The 13026-nt window shown below is 59.5% G+C and overlaps 1 protein-coding gene across 1 annotated transcript in view; it reads right to left on the bottom strand.

Annotated features, from left to right (window-relative positions):
- Window positions 1-12635, bottom strand: part of PASK (PAS domain containing serine/threonine kinase) — a 28531-nt gene extending 15896 nt beyond the window's left edge. Inside the window, exons 1-11 of the mRNA XM_065880201.1 lie at window positions 12440-12635; window positions 10468-10700; window positions 9631-9801; window positions 8773-8913; window positions 8136-8270; window positions 6080-6340; window positions 4706-4856; window positions 2510-2633; window positions 902-953; window positions 535-830; window positions 43-155 (exon numbers count right to left, since the gene is read on the bottom strand). Of these exons, the coding sequence (XP_065736273.1) occupies window positions 43-155; window positions 535-830; window positions 902-953; window positions 2510-2633; window positions 4706-4856; window positions 6080-6340; window positions 8136-8270; window positions 8773-8913; window positions 9631-9801; window positions 10468-10700; window positions 12440-12635 (1873 nt within the window). The remainder of the gene's footprint in view (window positions 1-42; window positions 156-534; window positions 831-901; window positions 954-2509; window positions 2634-4705; window positions 4857-6079; window positions 6341-8135; window positions 8271-8772; window positions 8914-9630; window positions 9802-10467; window positions 10701-12439) is intronic.
- Between the last annotated feature and the right edge of the window lie 391 nt (window positions 12636-13026).

Raw genomic sequence — 13026 nt, forward strand, 5'->3', positions numbered from 1 at the left:
TTCGCTGGCCCTCGGGCAGTGACTGTTCCTGGGCTGGCGGGCTTCCCTCTGGGATATTTTGCTGGTCCTGGGGTGACGGCTGTTGGCCATGGGCTGGTGGGCTTCCTTCTGGGATGCTGTCCACCCTGTGGATTGTTATACGGATGACATAGTCACTGAGGAGCCACAGAAGAGTCAATAAAAAAGAGATCACAGGGGCTCCCCCTTGATTAGAGACCCGCACCATGCATTTAACGCCATAAACTTATGACAGAAAAAAAAGACTTTTATAACTAAATTTAAAAATGAAGAACCAACTCACATATTCTCCAGATAAATCCACACTTAGCAATGATTTATCCAAGAATGCCACTGAGTGCCTAGGACCCTCTGCTCAAGGCTGTGGTCAGCAATCTCACTTTGCAGTGAGTGGGACCCCGACAGCCGTGCAGCCAGCCTCTTCCTGCCCGCAAGGTGGAGGTGTGGGAAGAAAGGAGAGGCATTGGACACTGCACGCGGTAAACCACAACGGCTACAAACACCATCGGATCTCACAGCTCAGAGAGGGCAGGGCACGAGGGGCAGGAGGCTGGAAGAGCCGTGCCCCCAGGGTCCTGTGAGCTGGAGCACAAAGCCCCCAGCGCACTCAGCACGGGCGGACCACTGAGGAAGAGGCCGCCACGGCCCACCTGGCAATCTGCGTCCAGACTCCCATCTGCCGGCCCCGCCGCCAGCACCCACCCGGCCGGCGGTGCTGAGCACCGGCCCCGTGTCAGCCCAAGGTCGGCCGCAGGCACCAAGGCCAACAGAAAGTGGCAGTGCCCGGCCTGGCTGGGGAGGCGTGCGGCGATCTGTAAATGTTACACCAGGCGCTCATAAAGAGGCGGGGAGAGGAAAGACGTCACTTAAGGATGGGCCCCACAGAGGAGGCCGCTGTGAGTGGAGTTCTCAGGGACAGCTGAGGGGGCGAGGGCCTGCAGAGACCAGGCAAGAATGACCGGTCACTGCTACGCCACCTCTATCTACCACATCTACCCGGGCCAAGAGGCTAGCCCTGGGCCCGTCTCTGGGGAGCCACACGGCCTCTGCGGTGTCAGCAGGTGAGGCGACGACTGAAGGAAGGAGGAAGACGGTAACTGGCCCGTGAAGGACGCAGATCAAACACTTAGAACCGCGAGACCAGAAACGTCCAGCGAAGAGGAAATGCAGGAACGGCCCATCTAGTTGAAGCTCCTCGTTGCCCACCCGCGTCCCAGAAAATCAAGCCCACGCACCGCACTGAGGTTCGCTCAGCACGTGAGCCACCGCTAAGACACACCTGCCCTGACGCGGGCCGGGCACCTGGCGCCCACACCAGCGGATGCCCCTGGGCCCAGGCCCCACCACATGCCCCCAGGCAGCACAGAACCCTCCCTCCTCACCGTGTGTGTGTGCGTGTGTGTGTGTGTGTGTGTGTGTGTGTACACACACAGCAAGGAGAGCCCGCAGTCACGCTGCTCCAGCCACCAAAAGTTAAATAGGAAAAGGCCAGGAAGTTGAAGCAGGTGACAGGAGCCGTGTTCACAAACCATGGTGCCACCTGTGAGGTGGCGGTTCTGAGGCAGCGCTGCAGAGAAAGGTCTCCGAGACACACACACCGCGTGTCCAGGCACGTGCACACATTTAGGACAACGTGTGCATGGCAGCCTGCCTGTGCCTGTGTAACATACACTTCCATCTAAGCACATGGGGAAAGGGGTCCTGCAAGGTCACTGACGGCAGAGGTTCTCTCTGGGGGACCTGGGACAGAGTCACGGGGACTTTTACTCTTCACCATTATTCTTCTGTACTTAGAAAAACATACACATTCACGTAGTATATATTTAAAACATAATTTCAAGAAGACTAGAAAACAGCGTGTATGTGTGAGTGAATAAATCTCACACAATGGTGAACAAAAGATGCCGGAGATAAGGGAGTGCATTCGGTGAAGTTCAAGAATAGGCATCTCCGACCTGCGTCCTGACCCCAAGGCAGTGAGGGACGCCAAGTGGCGTGGGAGCAGGGCTTCCCAGGGTGAGGGGAGAAGGTCCAGAGAGGCTGGCGCGTGACTATGCTACGCTTCAAAGAGACTGTTTTTTAAAAAGAGAAACTTACTGAAAACAAACCAAAATGCTACGCACAACAGGACTGGTAACTGGGCAAGTGGATGTTCTATTTCTACTTTCCTGAATTTTCCACAGCGTACCTCGTCTCCTCTAAATAGAATAACTTTGTTACTTAAAAATGCATAGCAAACAGACTCAAATTATTTTCAGAATGAGAAAATTACACTGGAATCAGCTCCCCGGAACCTCCCTGAACGCCTTCTTATCCGTAAACTGGGGCCTGTCTCACGGAGCCCGCGGGGACCTGGCTGGGTGACACAGAAGCACTGCCATCGCGAGGGGCAGCAGCAGGTGTCACCTCCATCATTCCCAAGGACTGAACACTTCCCCAGGGTGCCTCCCCCCTGCCCCTCGCGCACCCACCCCTCCCCCAGAGGACTTACCCCAGAGTGGGCAGCGCCGGGAGGGAGAAGGCGAGGTGGCCCCCGGCGTCCACAGGAACCTGGACCCTGGGCGAGGCAGCCTGGCTCTCCACTGGCTTTGGGGTCTCGGTGTTCACCCTTAGATCTGGCAGCAACAGCAAAAAAAAAAAAAAAAAAAAAAAAAAAAGAGTGTTTTCCATTCACCGGCTCATCCTGCTGAAATCCACCTCCTCAGCCTGTGTGACTCGTGAGCAGGGGGCAAGGGGGCCTAACCTGACCTCAGACACACCGCCAGCCCCACGTCCACAGCAGGTCTCGGATCTGACCGCCCCTCACTGCCCCACGGGCACCAGGTCCAGGCCCATAGCCTCCCTGGGCTCTCCCTGCTCTGCCCTGGGCCCCGCACCTACCGACCCCGGAGTCGAACCTGCCCCTCATCTGCCGACAGCCCCCGAGGGCTCCGCTCTGACGCCAGGTAAAAACCAAAGGCCTGGCAGCCGGGCCCTGCTTCCCTCCCCAGGGCCTTGGGGCCTGGCCCTCTGGCCACCTCACCACGCCCGGCGCTGCTCACTTTCCCAGAAGGCCGCCCCTGCCTCATTCCGGCTCACAGACCCCAAGACAGCACACCCTCCCCTGCTGTGCCCTTCCTTTGAGCGCTGGTCACCTCCTACGGCTCGTGTGCCACCTGCCTCCGCCTGCCTCTGCCTACACCAGGGCCCGGGACATCACAGGTTACTGGGGTCAGAGGAGCAAGACTGTCCTTGCCACACAGCAGCCTGCATGGGGGAGGCTCTTAGAAAGTTTACTCCCGGCCCCTGGCTGACCGGCGCAGGCGGGCTGGCACCACAAACAAGAGCACGCATCCCCACGCACCCAGAAACACGCCCACGAGTGCATCCTGGAGACAATGACGGGGACAGAGTTTCTATGACCCTACCCCCCATTTTCTACAAAGAAGATGAACTACACACACACACACACACACACACACACACACACACACACACACACAACAGGAAGAATTTGGAAATCTGGAAAAAGAGGAAAGGGAATGCATCAGTGATACAGAAAAAAACTTGAAAAAAAGGAGTCTTTGCAGACACAAAAACCCGGGTACAATGAAGGAAACCCCATGTTAAGAAAAGTGGCCACAGACTTCCCTGGCGGCACGGGGGTTAAGAATCTGCCTGCCAGTGCAGGTTCGATCTCTGGCCCGGGAAGATCCCACATGCCGTGAAGCCACTAAGCCCATGTGCCACAACTCCTGAGCCTGCACTCTAGAGCCCGTGAGCCACAACTACTGAAGCCCGCACGCCTAGAGCCCGTGCTCCACAACAAGAAAAGCCACCGCAATGAGAAGCCCGCGCACCACAACGAATAGTAGCCCCTGCCCGCCGCAACTAGAGAAAGCCCGCGCGCAGCAACGAAGACCCAACACAGTCAAAAATAAATAAATAAATAGATAAAAGAAAAGTGGTCGAAGAGAGTCAGTAGCCTAACAAAGCATCTTTTAAAACGTGGACACTGTCTGACAATAAAGGTCCACGTCCCAGTTGGATGCCACGCAGCCACGTCCCCCTCGGTGGCCACATGAAACCCACTCACACGTCTACTCAAACACCACGTCCTCCCACGGACGCGCCCGCACGTGACAACACCCCACGGGTGCGGAGCGGGGACGGCCCCCGAGGCAGGGCCGGGGCAGCTCCTCCTTGAACCTGCTTGGGGAAGGCGGGCGCCCCGGAGCTCCAAAGCCAGAGCGGGAGCCGCGCACCGCCCTCTCACACACAGCGCCTGCAACATCACGCGGGGGGGCTCGGGCCACTCGTTGGAATCATATTAAATGTTGAAAGGACTAGAAATAAACAAATCCCGCCAGGACTGTCTACTCAGGGATTCACCTGATGTGCTGCATCAAGCTGGTCTTCAGCCACTTACGTAAAGCTACATCACTCACACAAGACCGCCAACTAGTGGCCGGTGTCGCGGACGCAGGCATGCAGTGACTCACCGGGGGACCTCTCGCGCTAACACATCTGTGAGACCCGCACACAAGTGTCCCATCCCCTGGGAACACGGAAGGCCCACAAGAGACAGAGAAAAACATCAAACCCACACAAACAGGGTCCCCATGACGGCCATCCCATCACCCATGGAGGCCAGGAGCGGGGACTGGGTGGCCGCAGGTGCACCTGGGAGGAGGCGGCGAGCTCTCACCCTCGGCTGTGTGCTGGGCATCCCTAGTGGTCTCCCCAGGCCCACTGTAGCTGCCAGCGTCCAGGCAGTTGGCCACGTCTGGCAGCAGAAAGGAACTGTCACAGGCAAGGTCCATGTAGTGGTAGAAACCAGGAATCAGGAAAGTGATGTTCTAGAAAACAAAAGGACATTTCAGAACCTGGCGAGAATCCTCACTGACCCACTGAACCATCCCTCCGTCCCGTCTGGGCAGAGAATGAAGACAACGCCAGCAAGTCTCTGGACAAGGTTAGGAAAGACCCTGGTCAAACTCCTTCTGGCAGACCCGAAGCCCTGGACGCTCAACATGGAAATCAAAACTTGCTTCCCTTTCTCTTAGCACACCCTGACGAGACTGCGTCCACACACTCCCTGGAAGGACCTGGAGCCCCCAATGTTCCTGTGGGGAGCCCTTGTCCAAGAGTTATTCTAACTGCGTTTTCATTAACTTCAATTGAACTAAGTTTGACTTAATTTAACTAAAATTTATTTTACTTGCTTCTTAGTATTTCTATTAATGAACAGAAAGGGACCTGTTTTGGGAGCCTCAAAAGAAGTTAAAGCTCTGGCTGGCTGGACGGGGTGCAGGGTTGGCTCCAGAAAGAATGACAAGAGGGGACGGCTGCCTGTGGGGAACAAGGTGCTCAGTGGAAGGCTGTGGGGAACGCCGGGCCTGCACCCACGTCTAGGAGCCAGTCCAGCCAGGTGCAGGGCCTGTGGCCAGGGGCGGGGGTGTCATTCAGGTGTCAAGAGCGACACATCACGCAGCAGCCTCTCCTGCCTGCATGAACCACCACCCCCAGTCGAGTGGGGGCCCGTGCCCCCTCCTCAGAAGCCCTGGAGGACTGCTGAGACCACCCAAGGAAAGCCACTCCGAGGAAGCCTGAGATGCTCGCCTGCCCTCTGCGCCCAGCCCAATCCAAGGAAGAAGGTTCTAGAAACACCTTCCTCCCACCCTGACTCACAACGGACCCCAGGATGGTCAGAGGAGGTGTGGACAAGCCCCGGCCCGTGGGTGTGGAGCGAATCCGCACAGCTGTGACACACACCCTCATCCAATAACTCAGACCCGATCTTGCTTGGGACAAGCTTTGGGGTGAGAGAGCCCCTTCCCTCTCCCGGGGGGGCACATGGCACCCAAAGGCTTTGGGGGTAGCCCAGGCGGGGTCATCAAGTATTCCCTGTGGGGTCCAGATAAATGGGCGCAGGCGGGGGAACAGGGCCGTGAGCAGAGGCCTCCCTCTCTGGGCCCGAGTTCCCGCGGGGAGAGCTGGCGAGCTGGGCTCGAGGATGCAGAAGCACAGGCCTAGAACAGGCCAAGACCGGCTTCCCCAAGGCGGGGCGGGGGAGAAACACCTTGCCCAGGAGCTCATCTTTTCCATAACCAAACAGCATCAGAGCAAAGCTGTGGTTGATGCCGTAGATGGTCCCGTCCGGCAGGAGGGTGATGAGCCCACTGATGCTGGAAAACACCCAGATGGAGGCCGAGTAGCCCCAGTCAGGCGCCGCCTCGCCGTCTGCTGCCTCCTCACTGCCGGGTTCAGAGTTCAGCTTTAAGCTCAGAGGGAAGGTGGTGCCATCCTTGGCTCTTCCAACAGACCTCTGAATCCTGAGATTCTGAAAGAAAGACACACCACCGAGCTGACCACAGCACCTCCTATGGCCCGAGCCTTGAGCCTTTGCTGCTTTAGATGTACGTCCACCCACGCCCATTGGCGGGTGCCCCCCAAACACCTAACTCTCCACACTGCTCTTCCTTCCACTATCTCCCCGCACCACCCCTCTCTGCCCCAGGGAACGCAGAGCCCTGACCGGGAGCTGCGGCCAGGCCAGGCAGGGTCCATCAAGCAAGGCGCCAGCCCTGCGGGAGCAACACCAGCAAGTTCCTCCCTGCTGTCCACCCTGGACCACTGGTGCCCCCCAGCGCCCACCTCTGTAGGCGGCCTCAGGCCCTCAGCCCCGCCCTCTGTCCTCCAGCCTGGGGGGCAGTGGCTTCCCGTAGTTGCTGACCTCTGGGCGGCGTGCCCACCCCCCCGCCCTCCGCCTCCTTAGCTCCTCTGTCACCCACGCAACCAAGTCCTCGCATCACGTTTCTCTGCTCAAATACTCGGGCGTATCCGGTCTCCCAAGCCAATCTTGACGGTGCAGCCTCTAACCAGAGGCTTTCCAAGTCAGCTCCCTTCCTGGTCCCAAGACGGCAAGCTGGCCCAGGCCTCATGTCTACCCCTCACTCCATACCGCCTGCCCCCTTCTCAGGGTCCACCCGCAAGACACAAGACCTGCAGAGGCCCGAGGCCTGAACGGCGGGGAGCTCCCACTGCATCAGCACAGCGCCCTGACCAGGGGCAGAACTCAAGACCCCAGGCTCCCCGTGGTAAGGGTGCAGGCCAGACCCCAGGCCCCAGGGAGCCCTGAGGAAAGAGGGGGCAGGGTGTCTGTCTCCACTTGCTGCTGGGGGTGTCAGGCGGCTCCAGCGTGGGGCTGCTGGGAGGGCGCTTGCCGTCCTGGCACACACCTCTTGTGGCCACGTGCCTGGGGTGGGCAGACGTTTGCTTACGTTCAGTTAAGCATAAGAGGCTGCCAAATAGTCCCCGAAAGTGGTCGCACCAACTGATGCTCCAGAGCTTTGGGGTCCAAGCGGTCCCACTGCTTTAGAACAGAATAAAGGACGTAAAGAGAATAAGGTACGGGGGAGAGGTTTCCAATTGAGCTGGAAAGCCTAAAAATAGCAAAGCACCACCTCAGAGGGCTCAGCTCTTAGCCTAAGGCCAGTGGGAGAGCCAGGGAGTGCCTACAGGTGTCCCGAAAGAATCTGCTATTTCTTGCAGCAGCAGAGCCGACTTCAGCCCCAAATCGACCATCCGGCTGACCCTGCCGGTCGCTGGGATGTGACATCAGGTGAATTCCCAGCAACGTGATTGCTTGTGTGAGGGCTGCGTGCTAGTTGGTAAACGGAGCACCTGCAACTGGGAGGACCCAGACGAAAAGAGAACCTTCAGCCTCAAAGCTCCACTGCCCCCAAAGCTGCCGACTGACCCGCCGCCGTCTGACCTGCAGTCCTGCCTTGGGGGGAGACCTACCACCTGCCGATTCCCCCTGCTCCTCTCAGCCCCCAGACCTCTCAATAAAGAGACCCCAGCAGCAGCTCCAGGGAGAGGGCCGAGCGGCAGGAGCAGTCAGTCAGGGAGCCACGGAGGCTCTGAGCCTGCGTCAAGACTGCAGAGCCCAGACACCTCTAAGTGGAACCCGTCCCGTCGTGTCCATGCACGGGCCACTCCTACTCTCGGGAAGCCCGGCCTCCATCTGCAGGCCAGGGGTTTGGGTCTAAGAACTTGATGCTCATCAGACAGAGACTCCAGCGGCCACGGGGCCCCAGCCACGGCCAGGCAGCGCAGGTGGGCGGGGGTCCTACCTTGGGGATGTGCTCGCCGGGCGGAGGGAGCTGCAGAGAAGGGATGAGGTCTGTGATGCACTGCCCGACCACCTCCTCCCCAGACGTGAATCCGTGCAGGTGGGCGAAGAGACCGTCACAGGACGCCACGGTTCCCTTGGAGGGAAAGCCAGCATGTTAAACCCTGCAATCAAAGTGCTTTCAACCTCACCGAACTTCTGTGTCTTCAAGCTGAAGGCAAGGCTATCGGTGCTACCTCTCCCCCACAACCCGACCCCCACAAAGCGCAGCGGCACAAAGAACGCCGTCTTCCTCCTTCTGCCGGGCGGACCGAAACACGCATCTCTCCAGGCACCCGCAGAAGCCCATACCGCAACCACACCCACGCTCGCCTCCGAGGGCCGTCTGCACCGCAGCCACCACTCGACAGATGTACGTGTTATCGCTTTATTGAAGTGTTGAAACAATCCTGTGAGTGTCAGGATTATATCCCAATTTTACAGGTGAGGGAACGGGGCCACAGGGAGACTGGGTTCCCTGCCCAAGTGCACACAGGTTGTCAGGGGGCTACCGGGGGCCAACCCCCCAGAACCCCATGTCCTCTTTCTGCCCGAAGGCCCCGGTGGGGAGGCGACACGCAGCTGAGAAACAGACTCACGTTGCTCTGGAAAGCCACCCAGGCCGAGACCCTCTCCACGGGCTCCAGCACGACCACGCAGCAGAGGCTGTGCTCCTGCTTCACCCTCTGCATCCACACGGACACCGGGACCTGCTCCCCACTGCGGCTCACGATGTCCACCTGGGGACAGAGGGGCTCAGACCTGGCCAGAACCTGGCACGTGGGCGTTCCTGGCCGCTGCTCACCTGCCTCGCGTTTTGGAAATAAACTAAAGTACAAACAAGGCTTCTGACACCTAACCTTACAGTCTCTGAGTGAATGAATGATCTATCGAAGAGTAGGTTTTTTTCCATCCTCAGCCTCATGGTAACAAAGCAGGGGAAAGAGCGGTGTCTGTAATTTCTTAAAGAACAGACACCAATACATGCTGAACGTCTGAATTTTCTTCTAGGTAGTCGTGTCGTGGACGGGTAATTTTCTGGATGTAGTTGGTCCTATCTAACTTGTTTTGGTGCCTGAGGCTCAGGGCTCAGCATCTAACATGCAGGTCAGCCCATCAACGTCCAGCTTGGACACACACAGGAAGGCTCAAAGCTCCAGGGAAACCCTGCAGCCATGCCAGCCCCTCCAAGACCACCAAACAAGCAGGGCGTGGAGATGTGGATGGGAGACAACAGAACCGTGCAACTCCTCGGGAACCTGGTGTGGGCCCTGCAGGCTGGCAAGGCGGTCAAGGCTCCTCCCGACGCAGGAGTACCGGGGACGCACCAGGCCAGCAGCAGTACCGTCTCTGTTCCCACACGGCCTCCCCCCGCCGCCCCAGGTGCTCCCCATGCCAAGGTTGAGGGCAGGACGGCGCCGGCAGTGACCACTGGCAGTCGAGAGGCCCACACTCACCACCGTGCCGAACACGACAGCAGCGTGGCCGTCGGCCTCCACATGCTCCTCACTGAGGGCCCGCGCCACGTCGGAATCTGGCTTCAGGAAGAACTGTGTGAGCTTCTGGCCAATCAGGTCGTGGCTGCTGTACCCCAGGAGCCGGCAGGCTCTGTCGCTGGCCACCAGGATCTGAGGTCGCAGAGAGGAGGGCACCCGCGTCACCAGCAGCTCCTCTGGCTCCCGGACAGCCGAGGGGAAGGCAGCGAGGAGGTGGTGCGGGGACAGACCAGTGACCTGTCCTTCCCGCCACGTCCCGCGGCCATCGAGCTCCCAGCAGAGCCGCCCCGGGTCATCCGGCGTCTCAACCGCATGGAAACAAGAATGACCACCGGCCAGTGCAGCAACGGCACTGAGACTGAAACCACCCACCCTTCACCCGCCGAGATGCACACACCACGTCGTGAAGACCGGGCGGGAGAGACGGGGATGCACGCCCCACGGCCTGGCCGCCTGACAGTCTCAGTTCTTTGCACACAAACGTGCATGATGCAAATGCATTTAATTCAAACACGGAATATCCAGGCCTATTCTAGTTGAGCCAGTGCTTGCGCAAAAGCATGAATGGGTAACGTGCTGCTTCCCTTCCCTTGAATCTCGGCCTTGATGAGAGGATTCAATGTTTCGACTGATTAACACGGAGGTAGGTTTCCAAAGTCCTCTCTCTTTTGCTACTATGTAGGTAGAACCAGCCCCTTTTCTCATTGCACCCGAAACACTCAAGTGCCTCTGTTTGAGGTTATAGGTTGAAGGCACAGACCCCAAGCTCACGGCTGGGTCGCAAACCGAAGCACATACCTCTGTGGTCTTGGCGTCCACGGTGAACACGGCCTTGCTGGGGTTGCACACAGGGGCCGGGAGTGGAGGTGTGGACCACCCTGAGGACAAGCCCCGCAGCAGGGAGCAACAGGACGTGCTGCCCAGGGACCCTGCCAGGTCCGCCTGCACAGGCGCAGCCAGGCAGTGCGATTTGCTTGTGCAAATATTTTGGGCAGCCAATGACGACAGACAGTAGGAGCTCCATCTGTCTTCTGGAAAGCAAAGGAAGGGACACTTTAAACCTTGCGTGGCTGAAACACACAAAACACACAGTCCCCACCTCTAGCTCCTGCAAAAGGGTCCAAGGATGAAATTGACCTGCAGGGCTGTGCATCTGAACGTTCCCCAGGGGCCACCTAGACAACCACCACCCAGAAGCACAAAAGACCTCAACACTGTGCAAACAACCCTCGGAAGTCCCTTCCCACCCGCCCCTCCCAGGGGCATGCTCCCGTGTCCATCGGTCCAAGACCCACAGTCCCTCCGGCTGCTACCCCTCACCCGTCCCTGTGGAGTCTCCCAGACCCCAGAGCTCCCTGCTGTCTCACCACCCGCGCTGGGTCTCCCTCCTCCTTCACCCACAGGCTCACTCCCCACCGCAGCTCCAGAAAGTCACTTCTCGGCAACATCGCCAGCGGCTCCCAAGTCCCAGCGGTCAACTCCCAGGCCTCGCCCCCCTCTCCCCACGCCTCAGCAGTGCTGGGCCGGGAGGGCCGCTCCCCTCCTCCCAAACTGCCTGCCCTCAGCAGGGCACCCTCTGCCCTCCACCTTCTCACCTCTCAACACTGCAGGACCCCAGGCTCAGCCTCAGAACCTCCAACCATCCCCAGTGGCTTTATATACACTTCACATAGACGTGTGCTGACGGCCCCTGGGCTCCAGCTGCCGGCTCCCCCCTTTCCCAGCTCAGTGAATGTCAACTCCATCCTTCCAGCAGCTCAGAAAGCAAACAAGCGAACAGGACTCTTTCCTGCTCTCCGCTCTGGGCCCTCAGAGAGGACGCCTGGCTCTCCCAGTCAGCGGGCCCACCCTGACCATCCTTTGAGGCTAGAAACCACAGGGTCGTCTGTCCCAGGCCTCCTCTTCCCAGGCAGCCAGTGCCAAGCTCAATCCAACCACCCTCGGGCCTCAGGACAAGCACTGAGGCGCCAGCTCTGCCTCTTCCTCCCACCCCTCCCCGCCAGCGCCCCTGGCTGGAGCCCTCACTCCCGGGGCACCTGCCCGCCTCACAGACCAGCGAGGCCACCGCCACAGCATCTACCTCCTGAGCACAGCTGGCCCCTCCAGATCCTCCTACCCTCTCCCGGAGACCAGACCCCCCCGCTTCCCCTGCAGCCCTCTCCCCCAGCTCCAGCCACCTCCCCGTAGTCCTAACAGGCTTCCCCGCGGTCCGGGCCTCCCACCCCCAACAAGCACCTGCCGATGCCCAGGTACGCCCTCCGACGATAAGCCACCGAGGCAGAGCAGCGCCTTCCTCCTGGCTGGGTCTGGGCCCCGCAGGCACCAGCTGATGCAGAGAAATAAGGAAGGGGGGGCAGTGGCACCTCCCACTTCTCGGCCAACCCCGGGCACTGCCGCCCGCAAGCCCGTCTAACCTGCCTGCATCCGGGAGGAAAGCAGGAGCCTGGGCGCGGTCGGCCAGCATGCGCCAAACCCAGTGAATAAAACTGAGTCTGGCTCGCGCAGCCCACCCGGCCCAGCCCGGCCGTCTCACACCCCCCGGAGCGAGAAACCCCAACCCTGGACCACAGGCCAATTCCAACCGCCGCCTGAAAAGGAGTTTCCTGCACAAGAATCACAGCAGAACAAACGTGGCAGGAGAGGGTCCTGCCGGCATCGCCTGAAACGAAGGCCTTTTCTCTGCAGGAGCAGAGCCCCTGAGTGGAGCCAAGCATGGCCCCCACCTTCACACGCAAGGCGGATGCCGCTGGCGATAAGAAGGGCTGCTTACCGGACAGCGCCATCCTGCTCTGGCAGAGCTTCGACAGCCCGTTCCTTCTGCTCGGCTGTCTGTGGGCCAAGGACCAGGACTTGCTGGGCTCGGAGGCGGTCTGCGCGGCAGGGCTCTCTGGCGGCGCTGCCAGGGAGAGGCTCTCGCCCTGGCCCCGGCGGTCCTCTTCTGAGGCCATGGAGCCGCTGTCCTCCATCGGGAGCTGGTGGGCCAGCGGGACCATCGTCCACCGGAAAATGAAGTGAACGGATCAGCGTCTGCAAGGCAAGAACAAAGGCAGCTTAGCCAACTAATTCTTCACAAGGCTGAGCTCAGCTCAGCCCCAAAAGACTCACGGGCGCCCAAGAGCCATCCTGGGTCAGAACCTATGAAGCAAGGATAGTCGGACGGAGAGAAGTGCATAGGAAGGGATGAGAAAGAGAGAAGGAAAGGGGGGGAAACCAGAACAGAGCGGGAAGGAGCCGTGAAGGACACTTTGCACTACAGTACAGATCCACCGCCAGGAGGCCCAAGCCAGGGGCCTTGATGAAGGAGGAGGCCAGGGCCAGGGCGACGTGCCCCTAGAGCCTACACCCCACTTCTGGATC

The sequence above is a fragment of the Phocoena phocoena genome, chromosome 7 (assembly GCF_963924675.1).
Source record: "Phocoena phocoena chromosome 7, mPhoPho1.1, whole genome shotgun sequence".
Lineage (NCBI taxonomy): Eukaryota > Metazoa > Chordata > Mammalia > Artiodactyla > Phocoenidae > Phocoena > Phocoena phocoena.